The sequence below is a fragment of the Lampris incognitus genome, chromosome 12 (assembly GCF_029633865.1).
Source record: "Lampris incognitus isolate fLamInc1 chromosome 12, fLamInc1.hap2, whole genome shotgun sequence".
NCBI classification, from domain to species: Eukaryota; Metazoa; Chordata; class Actinopteri; order Lampriformes; family Lampridae; genus Lampris; species Lampris incognitus.
Genome location: NC_079222.1, coordinates 18,335,777 through 18,354,393, shown reverse-complemented (window position 1 = coordinate 18,354,393; position 18,617 = coordinate 18,335,777). Strand labels below are relative to the sequence as shown.

The window sequence follows — 18,617 nt, the reverse complement described above, 5'->3', positions numbered from 1 at the left end:
TCTGATATATTCTCTGCACTATTGCACTTTATAACCTCTTATTTTACCTGTATATAGTCAATCCTGTGTATATATCTGAAGATTGTTGTGTTGTAGTGTAGTTATTCTATGTTAAGTACACTAAGAGAGCCATGACACCATAGTCAAATTCCATGCATGTGCAAACCTACATGGCCAATAAACATGATTCTGATTCTGATTTTTCCTGCAGTCAAAATGCAGGCGATAAACTGGTGAAAGTATAGACAACTTTTTGCTGTTCTCAATAAAAGATATAGATTGAAAATGTTCCGTTGAAATTTTTATCTCAAATAAAATAATAATGAAACAAAAAAAATCACCTGAAAACACAAATGATGCATGGAGAGTTGATAGGTCTGAGAAGAATTTGTGATCCAGCATTTTACATTGGACTCAAACTCAATAAAAAGTTTGTCAGCACTGACATTCGCATAAGTCAAAATGCAGCAATGTGAAAATATAATTCATTAAATAAAAACTGTAAATAATTAATAATTGAAAAGCAATATAACTATCAAGTTAACAACACCCTGTCTTTTAGAACATCCACTTTTCTAAGGTAGAGATTTTCATTTCATTACAAACATTTAATAGATTAATTTGGTAAATTACAATTTTGGAGAATGCTCTAATTTCCTTAATGTGTTTCCCACATTCCACAAAGTGAAACCAAAAGCGAAATGTCAGTATTATCTGATGTTTTTAATTACTCAATCGTGCGACATAAAAATCCAGCAAGCTGTCCCTTGCCGGAAAAATGTGCACGGTTTTCACTTATCAGTTGCATAATCAGACCACAAGCTGTTCCCATCGAGGACACCTACAGGATACTGCTCCCTTTGAACGCCGCGGTTCAGAAAGTGATAGCACGCCTAGGGTCACGTTTTTTAATCAAACTATAAATCATCAAGGTTAGCCTAACAAGTGGATTCACAGCAGTGCACCTGAAATGGTCAATTAATCTGCTGGTGATATGTGACAGATCTAATAAAACGAGCCACAGTAATCCCAGTGGCCTGCTGAAGGAAGTGTTGCAGAGTCACAAATCAATACGACGTAACGATGGAGGAAGACACATACACCCACTTCTCATTCAATGGGTAAGCTTGCTAAAGTATGGCAGAATTCATTCAGCAATGACACGTGACCCCCCCCCTTTCTCCTCAATTGTACCCGGCTAGTTACCCCACTCTTCAGAGCCGTCCCGGTCACTGCTCCACCCCCAATGCCGATCCAGGGAGGGCTGCAGACTACCACATGCCTCCTCCGATACATGTGGAGTCGGCAGCCGCTTCTTTTCACCTGACAGGAGTTTCGCCAGGGGGTCGTAGCATGTGGGAGGATCACGCTGTTCCACCCAGGTCCCCCTCCTCCTTGAACAGGCGCCCGAACCAACCAGAGGATGCATTAGTGCAGCAACTAGGACACATATCCACATCCGGCTTCTCACCCGCAGATACAGCCAATTGTGTCTGTAGGGACCAAGCCAGAGGTAATACGGGGATTCGAACCAGCGAGCCCCGTATTGGTAGGCAGTGGAATAGACCGCTATGCTACCCGGACACCTGACACGTGACTCTTTTACCTGATGGGCACGTATAACAGTAGTGAACTTCAAATCCATTGAATTGTTTACCCAACACACCGTATTTTCACATCCGAATAATCCTCTCACCCTCTGGCACAAAATGAGTTTACGGAGAAATATTTTACCACAGCGACATGCAGCAGCACAATCTATTCAGATGAAATGGGTTTGACGTCATTATACTGTTAGTACTGCTTTTTTTTTTCATCTGTTGTGTTTTGCCATAGAGATCATCTCTATCTTTCCTTTGAGCATTAAATCACAGTTTTTTTTGTTTTTTTTTGAAGGACTGACTGAATTTTAGGGGAAACACAGATTATCACTCCATAAACTGATTACGGGTTTCCAACACAACGGTGGTTAATGCCCTCCCTGATCCTCGGAGGCAGTAAATAACAAACCCATCAATTTTGAACCAGCCAAAAGTACTTCATGCCAAGTACTTCACCGAGAGAAAAGAGACACATTTGGTCGGATCCTGATGCTAGGCAGAATGGAGTCTCCCCTTTTGCTGAGGTAAAACCAGGGGGTAGTCTCTGTGGTGATTGAAGATCCACATGACAGAGGAGAGAGTTTGATTAATTTATAATTTCAAGAGTGAGGCGGGGTATTAGAAGTGACTCATTCAGGGGTTTGGGGAGAAATGAACGGGACAGTCGTGGGAGGTCCAAGGAAGAAATATGCCTGAGAGGCTGACTGATGCTGATGGGTGTAGGGTGGTTAAGCATGGTTAACGAGGTTTCCAGCGCTGTCTCTGCCTTTCTGCCCCTTTGTCCCCGTCTCTGTCTCTGAGGCATAAATCCTCCCTACATGTCTTCGGTGGGGCTATAGCTCAGCTATCAAAATTCAAATGAACCTGGACAAGAACCTCAAAAGTACATCTACAAAAAGTATGCATGTATACACACGGATGAACAGATGCCCCCCCCCGCCCCAGCCTTCATACAGACACTAAACCACAAGCATACACACACACACACATGCCCGTGTGTCCACATACATCGACACAATCTCCTAAACTTGTACACACATTATCAATGCACATGCAAGCAAAAACAGCAGCTTAAAACCCTCTTACCCGAGCCACCACAGTGACAGCATCTTTATCTTGTCTGGTGATTAAGTAAATGTAGCCAGCACATAAGAAGAAGCTATTTTCAGGCCATTAGTCAACTAGATAGCTGCCCTATACCCTGTACCACACCACTCACGAGTATCTGCATTCTTCTCTGTCCCCACACTTCTCCTCACAGCTGGAAGAACAATGGAGTGATACGACAAAAGAAAAATGTGATGTGATCTGTATCCACCAATGATTAAAGTTATCACTCATGAGAAAATAAATGCAACGAGGAGAAAGTTGACAACTTTGAAGGCATGATCCATCACCTGACAGTCAGCCCCTTGACAAGGCCTGGGAGGAAATTAAGTATTTATACCTCTTTGGGAGTTCTTTTGACATTCCCTGCTACCCTGAAATGTGTGAAGCAAATGAAGGAGTGGATAGGAGAAAAATGGGAGTGGAGAGAGGAGAGGAGAGGAGAAGAGATGAGAAAAGGCAAGACAGAACAGGAAGAAAAAAAAACATGACAGAATGGATGAAACAGGAAAGAACGTGATGGAAAAGGAAAAGACAGAATAGAACAAGATGGAACAGCACACAGCAGGAGAGAAAGGGACAAAATGCGACACAACCAAACAGGATAGAACCACAAAGAAGAGGACAAAACAGGAAGGGGAAGTAACAAAAAAGGAAACAACAAGACAGAATTGGACAAAACATGAAGGAACATGATAGAAAAGGGCAGAAAAAGATAAACGGGAAGAAACAGGAAAGAAACGGGACAAAACAAAATATAACAAGACAAAACACAGTAGAACATGACAGAACAGAATGGGATACAACAGCGGAGAACAGCACAGAATGGGATAGAACAGTAAAGAACAGGACAAATAGAACAGCACAGAATGGAACAGAACAGTAAATAACAGGACAAATAGAACAGCACAGAATGGGATAGAACAGAAAAGATCAGGAAAAATAACACAGAATATACCAGAACAGTAAAGAACAGGACAAATAAAACAGCACAGATGGGAACAGAATGGTAAAAAAAAACGGCAAATAGAATAGAACAGCACAGAGTGGGATAGTAAAATTTAGACCAGGACAAAACAGGATGTAGAAAAGGACAAAATGGGATAGAACAGTATAGAACAAAACAAAATGAGATTGAATGAGACAGGGCAAGATAGAACTGGACAAAATGGGATGTAGAACAAGAAAACAGGATAGAATAGTGTAGTACAGAGTAAAAGAGGGGAAAAACTGCAGAATAGAACAGACAGAACAGAATAGGACAGGACTGAAAGGGATAGAAAAATATAGACCAAGACAAAATAGGATAGATCAGTACAGAACAAGACAGAATGGAATAGAACAGTATAGACGTGGGGGAAACAAAGGATTTAGAACAACACAAAACAGGACAGAACAGCAGAATAGAACAGGACTTAATGGGGTAGCAATATATAGATGAAGATGAAACAGGATAGACCAGTATAGGACAGGATAAAAACAGGAGAAAGCAACATAGAATAGGACATATAGGATAAAACAGGAAAAACGTTTTTGACCAAGACAAAACAGGATGTAGAACAGGATAAAATGGGAAACGACAGTATAGAACACAACAAAATGGGATAATACAGCATAGAACGAGACAGAACAGGATAGAAAAGTATAGAATAGGATAAAGAGGATAAAATAGTAGATATACCATAACAGAATAAGACAGGACTGAACAGGATATAAAAATATTGCTCCAAGTCAAAATGGGGATAGAACAATAAAGACTAGGAAAAAAATTAGATGTAGAATGAGACAAAACAGGATAGAACAGCAGAATAGGACTTGACAGAATGACAGAATGAGAGAGAAAAAAAAGTAGACCAAGTCAAAACAGGCTAGAACAGTAAAGAACGAGACAGAACGGGAAGAAAAAGTAGAAAACAGGACGGGATGAGAGAGGAATGACAGAATGACACGTGATGGAGAAACACATAAGACAGGAAAGGGCATCCCAGATTAGGACGGGGCAGGATAACACAGAGCAGAGCTGGTGAGGAAAGGGCAGAATGGGACAAATCAGGATGGAACAGGATGAGACAAGACAGGGCAGGAGACACAGAGGGAAACCTCAAACAATATTTTGAGGTGGTCCTTTTAACATGCTGAGCAGCAAACAACTGTGATGATGGAAAAAAAATAAGTGCACACACAATACACAAAAATGTGATAGGTTATTTAGATTAGATGAACACTGATGTGTTGTGATGGTGTGAGTAGAGGAATACTACATCTGGGCTGAGGTTTTCACTTTGGATTTGCAAACCTCAGTTAGCACACAGGGCTCTAATTCAGCTAAGGTCCATGGCATAGAGATTCTGAGACAGTATACCCCATTCCACTGTATTAAGTAACCACTGTGCTAAGTAACTGTGATCTGACTGCGTACGAACCCTAATGGAAATGTTTTCACTCTAATCTTCATCCCAGCGCTTCCTTTTAGCACACTTTTTATCTTCTGCAAATGACACAAAACCCAAATTTAAAAACAAATCTGCCCGTCATTCCACAACACAGCAGATACTGCCACCCAGGGTACCACAAGTTTGTCTTGTACTTAATTCCCAATTTGTAGTGTTTTTGCATCATGCACTGTAAATCAAGCATGGCTAAATAAGTGTGAGAGGAGCATGAATGCAACTACTGGTTGATCATCAATGTTATTGACTGAGAGTAGATGTGAATACAGAGTGAAGTGAGAAACATTTGAAATTATGTTTAGCTATATGATTTTAGCTAGCTAACTTATTTTTATGCAAATACCCATCAACGTAAGTTACTTATGAAGTATCTTTGGAAAATATTTTTAAATAATGTTGGTGCAACGAAATGGAGGTCTGCTAGGGTGAATAACACATGTTGGTGGGGATTCGGCTTGTTTGGGCAGCTTGGCTCTTACTGCCTTACAGATAAGAGTGGGATAGGGAGCCATGACACTGAGAAGAGCTGACATTTGCACCACCAGTATGCTGCTTCTGTGCAGCCAGTGTGCATGTGTACCACAGAAATGTTTGTCAGGGAGAGGGGGATGAGAAGGCCGAGGTCCCGGGGCAAGCATTTACAATCAGCATTACCCGGGAGGCCTGTACACTCTCCCACATCCCAAAGAGAGGAACAAACATGGTCCATTTGACCCCAGCTCAGAGAAGGAAAAATAACCAATACATCCAAAATATTAACAGAGAGAGAAAGATAGAACCCACATAAAGAGAATTTGTGATAGCAAGAGCTAAAAATAAAAACCTATAGATGGAAAATCAAATAGATAAGACAATAAGCTAAGAAAAAGAAAACAGACTTGTGTGGAAAGATGAAATAATCAGTCTTTCATACACACAGGGTTTAACGTTTCCTACAACTCAATCTTTTTTTCCCCCTTTTTTTTTCTCCCAATGGTACTTGGCCAATTACCCCACCCCGGTCGCTGCTCCACCACCTGCACCGATCCGGGGAGGGCTGCAGACTACCACATGCCTCCTCCAATATGTGTCGAGTCGCCAGCCGCTTATTTTCACCGACAATGAGGGGTTTCGCCAGGGGGATGTAGCGCGAGGGAGGATCGCGCCATTCTCTCAAGTTCCCCCTCCCCACCCTGGGCAGATGCCCCGTCCAACCAGAGGAGGTGCTGGCGGCCAGGACACATACCCATATCCGGCTTCCCACTCACAGACACGGCCATTTATGTCTGTAGGGATGCCTAACCAAGCCAGAGGTAACATGGGGATTCAAACTGGCAATCCCCGTGTTGGTAGGCAGCGGAGTAGACCACCATGCCACCTGAACGCCCATTTAAATCTTGTATATAAAAAAAAAAAACATCTGGCATAAAACCAGTGCTAATACCTGTGGTAAATCCATTTTAGCACTATGTGGAATATTTTAATGGTGACAATACTTATAAACATTGACTACAAATTCTACTGTACTGCCCACTGCAGCCAGGCTTGGCAAAATCATCATTCCTCATTATACTTTTGTGAGTTATTTTTAGATATTAAGGAACAAGCATATATACAGGAGATCCACCCCTCCACACACACACACACACACGCACACACACACACACAAACACATACACACGCACACACACACCAAATCAATGTCCCCAAAACGCACACAGTAAGACCTTATGTATTTCTTATTATTTGCTTCAGGACTCAGCTCCCAAGGTGCTTGCCATGGTTTTCCCAACACTATATTTCATTAAACATTTAATAACACCAGTTTAATGAATATTTCAATAAAATATGTTGTCTTTTTGTACATGTGTTTTAAAACATATGTTGGGGGAAATCATTGTGCTACTTTCGTAACCATTTTGAAGTCAAGCTCATCTGTATAGCACTGTTCTTTAAGGCGTGGGTTAATTCACAATGAATGTGAATTAATTTTGCATTCCTAGCAAGTCAAAGAGTGGACAGTTGTCTCTTTCTTGTTAACTAATACGAGTAATACATTATGAATTTAAGACACCGGTTGCTCTCCATTAGTTTTATTCATCTTTTTGAGTTTGTCAAAATTTGGAAGACAAATCGTCCGGGTAGCGTAGCGGTCTATTCTGTTGCCTGCCAGCACTGGGATCGCTGGATTGAATCCCCTTGTTACCTCTGGCTTGATCAGGCATCCCTACAGATACAAGTGGCCGTGTCTGCGGGTGGGAAACCAGATGTGGGTATGTGTCCTGCACTAGCGCCTCCTCTGGTCGGTCAGGGTGCCTTTTCAGGGGCAAGGGGAACTGGGGGAAATAGCATAATACTCCCACATGCTACGTCCCCCTGGCAAAACTCCTCACTGTCAGGTGGAAAGAAGCGGCTGGCGACTCCACATGTGTCGGAGGAGGCATGTGGTAGTCTGCAGCCCTCCCCGGATCGGCAGAGGGGGTGGAGCAGCGGCCGGGAGGCTCGGAACAGTAGGGTAATTAGCGAGATACAACCGGGGAGAAAAAGGGGAAAAAAAAAAAATTGGGAGACAGTCATCTTTGGAGAGGTTGCGGTCTTTTCAGTTTTGTCTTAGAACTACAGGACAGGAGTTGTCAGAGCTGCTCAGAATTTTGAGAAAGTTTATAATAACTGTCCACTTTGAAATAGTTTAACATAAGTACATCTCAACAGTGCAGTCACACTAAACCCCTGAATGGGCACACATGGCTGAAACACAACTGCTCACCAAGTCCAGATCTCATCTTTTGACATGTCTAAAAGGTTTTGCAGAATGTTGTGTTCAGTGACCCCCACCAATAGTACATGCCAAATGTACCAAAATAACAAACAAAAGAGAAAACAGTCATACTTACAACCATCCCATTTAGGGAGACCCAGCAGTCAGGGGGGAAATCTTGGAGAAGAGGCACCAGAAACTGGAGACAGCCATCCCAGTGACAGAGAAGCAGCATCATCCCTATCAAATTAAATATTCTTACCACAGCACTTGCCAGGTCATAGGTCATGTGGAAGATCTGTCAAAAAGAGAAAGGAAAAGAAAGAGGGAGAAAATGAGAGAAAGAGATGAGTTAAGTCATCTTGACCCATCACTTACAAGGCAGATGGCATAAACCATGTTTTAAATGCACTAGCAATGTCAAGAAGTAACCAGCAAACTCATTACAGGTGACACGAACCCATAGTCATTAGTGTCTGGCTGGCTAAGACCAGTATATCAAGATTGTTTAGGAAAACAATGGGTGACTTCTTTCAGCTTATTATTTTCTTTTTTATTTAGATATACTTTAGTATCCCCATGGGGAAATTCATGCTCTGCATTTAATCCACCCTAGCTGTGTAGCTAGGAGCCCTGGGCAGCCGCCGTGCAGCGCCCGGGACCAACTCCAGCTCATATTGCCATGCTTTGGTCAGGGGCACAGACAGGAGTATAAAACCTAACACTTTTTGATGGTGGGAGGAAACCGGAGCACCCGCAGAAAATCCACCGCAGACATGGGGAGAACATGCAACTCCCCACAGAGGACGACCCCAAGGTTGGACAACCTCAGGGTTCGAACCCAGGACCTTCTTGCTGTGAGGTGACAGCGCTAACCACTAGGCCACCGTGCTGCCCAAAATATGTATGGCGGTGCATACATAGGGCACAGACTGCCACGTGCAGCTGATTGGGTGTGCTAAGTCGTGGAGCCTAACTTCCCTAGTTTTCTCCTACAAATTGACCTTGTTATTCCCTGTTTCTCAGGGCTCGCCACAGTGAATTTGACAGTTTCCATTGGTACCCTGTGAGGGCACAGCACTAATGGCAGCCGCTGTTAACCTAGGCCTTGACCGATCTGGTATGGAGCCTTGACTGATCCGTTATGGTTTTGTTAATCCGCATAAGAATTTGTCGTTGGATGCCCTTTCCTGACACAACCACTAACCCTATGGATGGGGGAACAGGTAAAGCGCTGGATGTCATCCCAGTATTCATGGACTTGCGCCTGTCCCTGTGGCTATGGGAAAACAATACGTGACATACTTACTAAAATAATGTCTGGACCACAGTTTTTGTCAACAACAAAATCACCTTTAAGTTCAAGGACATGGTGTGCCCGTTTGGCCACCAGGGAAAGGGGTCTGATGCCAGACAATGAATTTGTGTGTGTGTGTGTGTGTATGTGCGTTCACTCACAGATGCTGAGCTATTCATAATTCAGCATGGCCTCTATCCAAAACAAACTGGCTGGTAGAAGTAAAACACAAAGCTAACACAGAATGGTTGGTTCATCCCCAGAGGAAGAGGTGTCCAGGGGAATATCTAATGAACAGGGCAGTGCAGCCGGCATGAGTCTCTACGTGCAAACCAGCCAAGACGAGTGCTACTGCCGGTAGGGCCCTTTCATCAGAGAAGGAGGTTTCCAGAATAGAAGGTCATCAGCAGGCTGAGCGAGCACGTCTGCAAGAAGAAGTTTCACTGACAATCGCTCCAGACGAGAGTCAGCTCACGCTTGGCCTGCTACACCTTATAATTAAAGGGCCTTCCATTTGCATGACAAACCGATTACTTATTTCTCGGTTGGTTGTTTCATTATCCTTTTCAGGCTGAAACTCATTCCTGCGACAAAAAATAGAATCTGGAAAAATATCGTCGGTCATTAGTCGGTTTTGCCTGATAAACCTGCCCTATTGACCATGTTGCTGAAAGCTCAGCCTTTAGTTGAGGCCCACCTTTCTCATTCCCAGATGACAGACTCCGAGAGTTTCAGGAAATGATCTGCTTTTGGGGTGATGGAATTCCTTCCCCCATAAAGTACCGATGGTAATAGTGTGTGAATTTAATGGCATTTTAATAAGTCCTTATGGTGTGGTGGAGCACACCATCCTGACGGCTTAAGTAGTTAATTTTATGCTCAACAAAATTCACAGTTAGAGATTTTTTTGAGAGAGAGAGAGAGAGAGAGAGATTTCTCTATTGATTTCTATCCCGCTGCTAAAAGTGAAGCAGTTTGACTAGGACTAAAGGTTAACTATAATGTAAGCAACTGAATCGATACTGTACTTATAATTCTCCTAATTGTTCTGCAACAAGAAGGAATCTGGTCCAACAGGTATTGAACACCTCACAGATATTCAAGAAGGTGATATGAATGAAAGATCATGCCATTATAGCAACATTCTTAAGACACAAGTACAACTGCACAACAGTGGTGTACTGACACAATTGAGTACTATCTAAGAAATATAAAATGTGGGTACTGATTACAGTGTTGTTCTTTAAAGTGGCTTTTGGTAGACTCTCAAATTGCATGACACACAGGGTTTGTATTTATAGAAAAAAATACAACATCAGCTATTGATATTCCATAGCCATGTGTTACATGTTTACTGTCATTGGAAACTCTCTATAAACGTGTATCCCCACCAGTAATATGTTAATAATGTGTTGAACACCTTTAAAGACGGTTGAATAGTTCATCTGGACACAAAGTTTATTGACAGAAACGTTTCATCACTCATCTAAGTGACATCTTCAGTCTAAACTGACTGCAGGTATCCCCACCCTTATAAACAATACAGTGGCATAACAACCGAAACCAACGATCAGTTTCATATGAAAATATAGGTGTGACCATTAACTAGAGTTTCAATGGACATGTGTACTATTCACAGAGGATTTGGGAATGTTTGCAATCACGGCATTGTAATATGGCGACAGATGTACTCTTACCCACCCCCCCCCCACACACACACACATACACAATTCAGGGATGGTCGTTTCCTCTTAACATAGATGGCCTCTTCGGTTGGGTTAGGTCTTTGGTTTCGGTCGTTATGCATTTGTCACCATCTTACAATGCTGTGATTGCAAACATTCCCAAACCCTCTGTGAATAGTACACATGGCCATTATAACTCTAGTTAATGGTCACACACATATTTGCATATGAAACCAATCGTTGGTTTCGGTTGTTATGCCACTGTATTGTTTATAAGGGTGGAACACCTGCAGTCAGATTAGATTGAAGATGTAACTTAGATGAGTGGTGAACTGTATCTGTCAATAAACATTGTATCCAGATGAACTGATTCAACTTTCTTTGATTTTCTTACCTGGATTACTGAGCATGCTCAGAGGTGCTAAAGCACTATTTTCTTCCCTTTTTCAATACAGCTTTGCCTGTCTATAGGCATACTTGTCCATTTAAAATTTAGTTAAGAGTTGATGAGGGAAAACTTTTCCACGCGGCATGAGGATAAGTATGTTGCTCATGTAGGACTAATATTTCCAATTATAATTTTGAAAAAAGAACATCAAATTATTTCCCAGGTTAAGAGAGAAATAAACAAACATAGAGTTTCACAGTGACTTGTCATACACCCAGTAAACACACTATAAGGGCAGTCATCACATGTTTTTTGAAGTGTTCTTATGACAGCATTGAGTCATGTTAGATAAACACAGCTACATCATGTTGTTATGAGCATAACTATATGGATGCAACCATGTTAGTATTCCACTTCCTGCTGCATGACAGCTTTGTTATGCTGCACTGTAGCACCCTTATTAATGAAAGTGTGTCCAAATCCAACATTCGAAGACTCCCACCAAAATCAACTATTCTCTCTGAAGCTGTCCAAAGGTACAATTGATGGTAGTTTGAGAAACATTAAACTTTAGTTAGATTGGAGGAAATAACGTTAAAAGTCAAAATTGTTGCTTGTGGCCACTGCAGTAATGCGGTAAAATAAAACAGATGCGGGGTAGCCAGCGTAGATGCGGGATGGTTGACATCTATGATGGGTGACATTATAAAAGTGATAAATACAGTGTGATGATAGCTGCAGAGAACGTTGAAAACAAATAAAGAGGGGAAGAAAGCACAACAATGATGAGAATTATCTGGGAAGACGTTGCTGTGTCTTTGAGATGCTGTCTAAGCAGAAAGAGGGGAAAAAGCCAGATGGTCTGAGGAAAGTGCATGTTTCTGTGTGTGTGTGTGTGGGTGTGCGTGTATGTGTGCCTGTGTGTGCATTCAGCAAAGACAGGCAGAGAGAGATAAAAATAAAGACATGCAGTGAGAAAAGACATGCTGATGTAGGAACAATTAAAGGGGTTGAGATTAGATTTTTTTTTGTATTTAATAACATCAATTTTCTATTTTCTGTACACATAAACAAGTTAATCGTTTTTCCCACTGACAATCAGCATTTGTTGATGTGCTTATATTTTGTTCCCTTCCCTAAGAATCCCGGAGCACTTTTCTCAATTTTTCTCTATTCATTTCCAATCAGAAATCAGGAATCACAAACACTTTGCCATTTCGACAAACACGACGAAATGAAACCAAACAAAATATAATTTCCCCCTGCCCACAGCAGTGCAACACAAAGACAAAAACACATATCCAAGAACTACAAGAACACACATATCCAAACTAACACTAAACAAAAAAAAAAAATCACTGTCTAAGGGAACGGACGCCAGCCAGGATGAAAGTCAGAGCTGCCGGTCTGCATGGGCTAGCAGTTAGCTTAGCCTGCCCCGCTTCCGCGTCCTGTCAGGCCGCCTTCGGTTTTTCCTCTTCGGGCACAGCTCCAGGCAGGGCCGTGGTCCCTGGGCCCGCAGGACGCAGCAGACCAAGCTCTCCCAGCCGATCCAGCGCCAGCTCTCCCGGCCATCAAACGAAGACAAAACTTAGATGCAGATGTGGACAAAGACACTGCATGGACGGTACTGGGTGAGGCCGCCGCAAACGTGAATTTGCGCCGCCCTCTCCCCAGATCGGAAACAGAAAAAATATTGGACAAAACATCGGAAAAAAATACCAGGACAATCTCCTGTCTTCTGGTCTATGGACATGGTATTAGTCTGATGGCCTCGTGGGTTGGCCTTATTGGGATGGTTTTGCTGCTCTGCTTGCTGCTGTTCTTTCTGTGCAGGTAATTGCTGGGCGGAGCTGTCATCCTGCTCTCATGCAGCACACCTGAGCTGGCTGAGCTTAGGAGGCTTTATAAGGGCCCTGCAGGCTTGCCTCAAGCTCTCTTCCCCTGGCCTTCCTGACCGCCGTTGGGCTCCATTTTGTGCTGTATCCACACCCACTCACACCTTTGCATCATTCATTTCCACACACCCAACAATTGCAGACACACAGACTGACTGATGGACATGCACTATTCTTCCCCTCTAATAAATCTTGTAAATTATCCAGACCATGTGTGACCTCCCTACTTTGTCACATTCACTGAGCCGGTTTGTGACATTAGGATAACCACAAATATATATAGCGTTTTTTTCCGAAACCGTCAGTGGTGTTGAGTGCTCGACTAATGAGGAGCGGAATATCAACACAAATACCTGCTATCCATTAAAATCTTTTTTCCTGTATCCGTGTATGTACACTACCGTTCAAAAGTTTGGGATCACCCAAACAATTTCGTGTTTTCCATGAAAAGTCACACTTATTCACCACCATATGTTGTGAAATGAATAGAAAATAGAGTCAAGACATTGACAAGGTTAGAAATAATGATTTTTATTTGAAATAAGATTTTTTTTACATCAAACTTTGCTTTCGTTAAAGAATCCTCCATTTGCAGCAATTACAGCATTGCAGACCTTTGGCATTCTAGCTGTTAATTTGTTGAGGTAATCTGGAGAAATTGCACCCCACGCTTCCAGAAGCAGCTCCCACAAGTTGGATTGGTTGGATGGGCACTTCTTTGAGCAGATTGAGTTTCTGGAGCATCACATTTGTGGGGTCAATTAAACGCTCAAAATGGCCAGAAAAAGAGAACTTTCATCTGAAACTCGACAGTCTATTCTTGTTCTTAGAAATGAAGGCTATTCCATGCGAGAAATTGCTAAGAAATTGAAGATTTCCTACACCGGTGTGTACTACTCCCTTCAGAGGACAGCACAAACAGGCTCTAACAGGTACTATTTAATGAAGATGCCAGTTGGGGACCTGTGAGGCGTCTGTTTCTCAAACTAGAGACTCTAATGTACTTATCTTCTTGCTCAGTTGTGCAACGCGGCCTCCCACTTCTTTTTCTACTCTTGTTAGAGCCGCTTTGTGCTGTCCTCTGAAGGGAGTAGTACACACCGGTGTAGGAAATCTTCAATTTCTTAGCAATTTCTCGCATGGAATAGCCTTCATTTCTAAGAACAAGAATAGACTGTCGAGTTTCAGATGAAAGTTCTCTTTTTCTGGCCATTTTGAGCGTTTAATTGACCCCACAAATGTGATGCTCCGGAAACTCAATCTGCTCAAAGAAGTGCCCATCCAACCAATCCAACTTGTGGGAGCTGCTTCTGGAAGCGTGGGGTGCAATTTCTCCAGATTACCTCAACAAATTAACAGCTAGAATGCCAAAGGTCTGCAATGCTGTAATTGCTGCAAATGGAGGATTCTTTGACGAAAGCAAAGTTTGATGTAAAAAAAATCTTATTTCAAATACAAATCATTATTTCTAACCTTGTCAATGTCTTGACTCTATTTTCTATTCATTTCACAACATATGGTGGTGAATAAGTGTGACTTTTCATGGAAAACACAAAATTGTTTGGGTGATCCCAAACTTTTGAACGGTAGTGTATATATATATATATATTACCAAACCTGCAAATGCTATTAAAGAAAATTGAATCAGTTCATCTGGATACGTTTATTGACAGATACGTTTTGTCACTCAGTTGCAAAATGTATCTGTCAATAAACGTTGTATCCAGATGAACTGATTCAACCTTCTTTTATTTTCTTATCTGGATTATTGAGCATGCATCAAGACACTGCAAAGGCTATGTGATAAAATACAGTACAACCATCCAAGATAAAGAGAGCACAAACGGGGAAATTATGGGAATTGTTGCACTGATAAAACACAGTCTGGACCGATACTGACTAGGTTTACTCAGCTTTGGCAAATCATGCCAAATGAAAGCCACTGCATCCCAGGTGTTCAGGGAGCTCTTTGAATCCACCTGTATCCGTCCAGTAACCTTTCTCCACAAAGGACAATGGCCACACATTGAGCAGACGAGAGAACGGCGCTGCTGTGCTGGTGTTCAGATCTCTCTATGGCTTAACTCATCCAAAGGGAGATACCGCGCACTGCCCTGGAAAGCTAAAATTAGCCACTAGCTTACAGGATGGCTGTCTCAAAACGCCAAGCACTTTTTTTTTCTGCTGCCAACATCTTTATTCTTAAATTAGCAGAATTGTGTGTTTGTGTGTGTGTGTGTGTGTTTGTGTGCGCGCGCATGTGTTTGTGTGTGTGTTTGCTTGCCCATATGCTTGTGTGTCTTTGAATTTGATTTCTTACTCGAAGGACAGCATGCAAAGAGAGATACATAATGAGGAAATATGAAGAATAAAGATAAGAGATTGAACAAGATATGCAAAGTGAGAAAGAAAGACAGCTCGTGTAATAAAGACTCATTTTTTCCTGGAGGATTGGAATAAGACTGAAAAACAGGAAGTAGCACTTTGGCCCTATTTGAATTGCTAATGTTTCACACCAAGCCACTTCCTTTCATCAACCAATACAAAAGTGAAAAAAACAACAGAACAAACAAGGATGGAGGAAAGAGAAAGTGAGCAATAGAGCTATGTAGCCCTTAGTTGTTGATAGAGTCTAAGGTTAGGTTATGTCTGTGAGGGTTGCAAAGTGGTCTTGTCTAGTTATGTGTTCCCAGGGACTATTTCACCTTGCTCGAAAGCCTCTGTGATCTTGTAATCGTATGTGCTGACTCATGGGGAGCAGGGAAAGAGGCTGTGGAAAGTGAGGCTAATTAAAACACTGGCCAGTGCACCAGCTAGGAAAACTAACAAGCAGAAGTGCTGCAGCTGGTCCCCATATATGGACTTTTAGTGTATCAGTGTATTTTGAGTTATTTTTATTATTATTATTGCTGTCAGATCTCAAGATCATATAGTGTAGGGTACACCTCGCCCTGACTTAAAGACACACTAGTCTCAGGCACAGTGGCGTTACTAGCTTGTATGGCGCCCTGGGCGACCCCCACACACAAACACCAACAAAAATTGTGTCTATCCACCCATGCCAACAACAAAAAAAGCACAATTCTGCACTAACTGTATTTATTTATTTATTTATTTATTTATTTATTTATTTATTTATTTATTTGAATTAAAACAATTTGGGAAAAAATACGCTTTTGCATAATTTTTGGGGAATTTTAATGGGAATATGAAAATTATGCGAAAGCCTTTTTATCCAAACTAGGTGCTGTGGTATAACCAACAGGAGACTCCTGGTGGTTGAACCAAATTTAATTGTACTACGCTATGTAAGAGTGAAGTTATTGAACATCTTTCTCAATAAAAATTCCCCAAAACTATGCAGAAGGGTTAATGCTCCTGTCTGTGCCCCTGACTGAGGCATGTCAAGATGAACTGGAGGTGGTCCCCGGGTGCTGCACGGTGGCTGCCCACTGCTCATAGCTACACAGCTAGGATGGGTTAAATGCAGAGGAAGAATTGCCACATGAGGATTAATAAAGTAGTTAAAAAATAAAAAAAGCCAATTTTCCCCTAAGTGTTGTAGTAAAAAGGAGATCATTTATATGTGATGTTATTTTGGGGACACTACACTGTATAAGAGTGAAGTTGTTAAAAATGTTTGTGGTAACTCTTTTCGGTGTTGCACTTTTTAGATGGTCCCTGCGCACTTGTCACACAGCCATCTGTATGTAGAGACCAATGATATTTTTCCAACCTGGAGGATGGCTTGGTTTGGCGAAAATTAGGTTGCAGCTCGTTGTTTACATGACATATTAATTTTTTTTCCTTTGTGCAGGCGCCCCGTGCCACCCCCAGCAAGATGACGCCCCATGCGGCTGCCCATGTCACCCATACTTAAATCCACCGGGGCTCACTTGTTGTCTAAGCCATGTATTGAACACAGATTTTGAATGGGACACATTGTGTACCTACAAGCTGGGACCTGTCCACGCATTAAAGATCATATGAGAAAGTCAAAAGTCTGTCTAACATGTATTTCACGGTCTATGGCTGAACAATTTTTTTTTGGGGGGGGGGGATCAGCAATGCAATATTTTTGTTTTGTTTTTTTTTGCAATATGTGTTGCAATTTTAAATTAAATGAAAGCCACTTTATTTGACATTGTATTCTTACAACGAATTGTGTTCTTACAATGAAGCTGTTCTCTGCATGTAACCCATCCTATTGTATAGGAGCAGTGGGCAGCTGCAGCGCCCGGGGACCAACTCCAGTTCTTCTTTCCATTGCCTTCGTCAGGGACACAGGCAGGAGTATTAACCCTAACATGCATGTCTTTTTGATGGTGGGAGGAAACCGGAGCACCCGGAGGAAACTCACTCAGTCATGGGGAGAACATGCAAACTCCACACAGAAAGGACCTGGGACAGCCTGGGGTTCAAACCCAGGACCTTTCTGCTGTGAGGCAACAGTGCTAACCACTGGGCCACTGCCGCCAATGAATTGAAGAATAAAAAGGCTGCATAATTTCCCCAGATATGTGCAGCTTTAAATTTCAAAGATCCATTTGCAAAGAATGTATCATTCTAGCAATGATTAAGGTGATTTTAAAGGGGCAACAAGGCAAATGTCCAAGAAGTCATTAAATCAGACTAAAGTATATTATTTTTCAGATGGGCTATAATATTTTTCTTCAAGAGTTGTCATAAAAATGTGGCTCTTGGTAGATTCTGTTTTCTCTCAAGCAATAAGAGTGTTCGCCTAACATCACAATTGGCCTAATTTGCCTCACATTGCATCCTTTGTAATGTGCCTATTGCACACATCTATATTGCAATGTCAACTCTAAAGCAATATTTTTTTGGAGCCATATTGTAGAGAGAGAAAAAAAATACAATGCTTATGAAATATAATGAAAATATATTGTCAGTAATTTAACTCCATTTGTTGTAATAGAAAAAAGTCATAGTGTCTTATTTTTTTCCTGTCATAATTAACTGATTAATTTGGCACAAAACTCTCATGAGATGCAGAAAAGAAGAAATAATCTGGGGGTGAAGATGGAAAAAAGGAGGAAAAGAGAGGCCACAGTAAGGGTACTCTGGACAAATGTTGAGAATGTCCTTGGGATAAAGACGACGGTCTGCTTTTAGGTTTCAAAAACAGTGGTGAGCAGAGGCATTACATTTTCCACATACAAAATTACGCACAAAAAAAAATCAGTTGTGTAACCCTGAGTCTACTGAAGGCGACTGACAACATTTTTGTTATGCGCCACTAAGCTCTCATAAACAGCATGACAGTGGACGGTAGGTCACATTGACGAAAAGTCAAGAGCCGCCAATGTGCTCGACTGGCATCGGTGCAATATAGGCTTAGAATTAAGTGCATCAAACCTAAATATGAGCGGTGACGCCATAGGTCAGAATGATCCTCTAATACAGTAGCGTCTAACAGCCAAGATGCGATGTGAT

At 41.8% G+C, this 18,617-nt stretch overlaps 1 protein-coding gene across 1 annotated transcript in view; it reads right to left on the bottom strand.

Annotated features, from left to right (window-relative positions):
- Window positions 1-18,617, bottom strand: part of LOC130121569 (potassium/sodium hyperpolarization-activated cyclic nucleotide-gated channel 1) — a 109,069-nt gene that overhangs the window by 54,909 nt on the left and 35,543 nt on the right. The window contains 1 exon segment of the mRNA XM_056290417.1: window positions 8,032-8,193. Within this exon segment, the coding sequence (XP_056146392.1) occupies window positions 8,032-8,193 (162 nt within the window).